General features: G+C 33.6%; 1 protein-coding gene across 1 annotated transcript in view; it reads right to left on the minus strand.

Annotated features, from left to right (window-relative positions):
* The window catches only part of LOC109838566, a 13,821-nt gene extending 12,980 nt beyond the window's left edge, over positions 1-841 (minus strand). The window contains exons 1-2 of the mRNA XM_020407004.1: positions 668-841; positions 25-120 (exon numbers count right to left, since the gene is read on the minus strand). Coding sequence (XP_020262593.1) covers positions 25-120; positions 668-841 — 270 coding nt within the window. The remainder of the gene's footprint in view (positions 1-24; positions 121-667) is intronic.

The raw sequence follows: 2,284 nt of genomic DNA on the forward strand, positions 1-2,284 counted from the left end.
TATTCTTCTACGTCTAGCTTGCACCCTACGCATGAATGTAACTAAGATCAATATGATAGATAGTGTAGCCCCAGAGACAATGCTCACTATCATTTCTTCATCAACATATTCCCCATCCATCTACAATATCCATATTAAATCAATTATCAGTTTGAATGAAAAATAAAGTAGTACACATGTGACAAATATTTATAATGTACTATATGATCTGAAGATTAAACTGCAGTATTGAGAACCAAGTTTTTGCTATAAAATCAAAACAATTACTAAGTAATCTTATCTAAAAAGCTATCTTTATATTCATGACTTGAACCAATTTCATAGCTGGAACCAATAAGTAATGAGATCACAATAATCATTTTCTTCCTAAATAGAGGATTTAACATAAAGATTAGAGCACTAAAATCATAGTCAAAATAGAAGATTTGAAGCAGTATTATAAAATCAAGATTTTGAAGAGCATGAGGCACTATACGCAGTTGTTTTGAACATGTCTTTGTCGAAGATGAGATAGTGAGCCCATGGTCTGCACATACTTAGGATATAACAAATCTATTCTATATAACGAAAGAGGAGTACACGCGGAACTAGTATATATAATGCTTGGCATATATAGGAAAATTAATAAATTATATAATTTAAGAAGTGCTCAAAACTAATAAGTTACCACTAAACGGATAACACACCATTCTTCCATAGCCCATGCATTCTCGTAAGTTCTAACGACACAGACATTGGAGATCACACATCCTGCATCCATATTGAAGTGCATCACTTCTGTTTGTATAACCCACACATTATCACGGACACGAGCTACCCCTATGCATAAATATGGTGTCATTTTCGGTGGTAACCTATGACATGATCGGCTTCAACATGCTTTAAATGTTATTACAGATTTGTAAATTCTTCCTCGTAGATGAAATCTTAATCATGAAAACAACTCGCTACAAATAACAAAAATAAAAGGTGACATACTGACATCTGGTCTATAGTGAATATAAACATGTCTCTCTTTCAGCACTGCAAACATCTACATCAATAGCGCTCACTAGAATCTCAATAGTTCCCTAGAAATATTTTCTTACCAGCATCTCATACATGTCAACAAACAAATAACCAATTCAAATTAAAAAACAACCAAAATCCTAAAATTAACAGGAATACATAATATAACTCATCCTTAGAACCCCCAGTTAGTTGTTGCCGATGAAATGTATAAATATGTACCCAAACAGCATCAGGGAAAAGCTGCAGTTTTAGGTTGGAAGCAAATTATACTTGAGAAAGTAATATTGCTACATTCTAATACATTAAAAGCAATAATTTTTACATGAATTTCAGAATAATTAAAACTTATTAAGCAGAATAATGCATGATTAGTTGGTCCACTCTGGAATTTAAAACAGAAAAAGTTTTCAATGCAAATAACTATTGTGGTTATTAAAAAGAGGTAGCTTTTGCATATGAATGTAAAAACTTACTATGAAAAAAATAAAGATAATAATAAGAAAAAACTAAAATTGTTAAGAAAATTACCTTCAGAGATTTTTTAAAGTAGCTCGATTAGGTTTCCAGAAGGATTAGCCCCAAATCAGTTAGATCTTAGAGAGATTAAGCAATCAAGAAGGCAAAGCAATGAATCGACCTTTAAAATAACCCAAATAGAAGGCCGCCAAACTTATAACCCAGATTTGAAGATTCTTTACCAGTGAAATAGCCAATTATTTAGCCCAAACAAAGCTTGAGTTTCTATTGAAGTAGCAAGAGAAGATTGACAGTAGACGAGGGATCAATATCAGGTAGGATCAATGGAGGGATCAACTGACATATTTTCCCTCAGTTTTTTTGGCGGAGAGAGGCGGTGGAAGGCACGAGAGAGGGGGGAAAGAAAATGAAGAAGAAGAGGAAAGGAGAGAGAGATAAGGCGGTGATAATAACAATCACCTTTTGTTCCCATTGTTTTCCAGTCGTTCCCGCGGTTTTTAGCTGGCAAAAATATTATTAACATTGTCCTTCTCCATCCCATTTCTGAGCTTAAAAAACAAAAATGGGCTATTCCATTTTTTTGACGTGGCAGATGATTTCCAACAAATTTTTCCTTAAATATGAGGTTGAACCAAACTAGAGAATAGAAAAACTACATGGGTTTAGATTTCCTACTGTCACTTGGAAACCGATTTCAGCCTATTTTTTTGCCAACCGAACAACCCCTTATTCTCAACTGCGACCACTACTTTTTCATCACATGTTATACTGCACATAACGCATATGTTTAGAACAT

Source organism: Asparagus officinalis, chromosome 4 (assembly GCF_001876935.1).
Source record: "Asparagus officinalis chromosome 4, Aspof.V1, whole genome shotgun sequence".
Classification (NCBI taxonomy): domain Eukaryota; kingdom Viridiplantae; phylum Streptophyta; class Magnoliopsida; order Asparagales; family Asparagaceae; genus Asparagus; species Asparagus officinalis.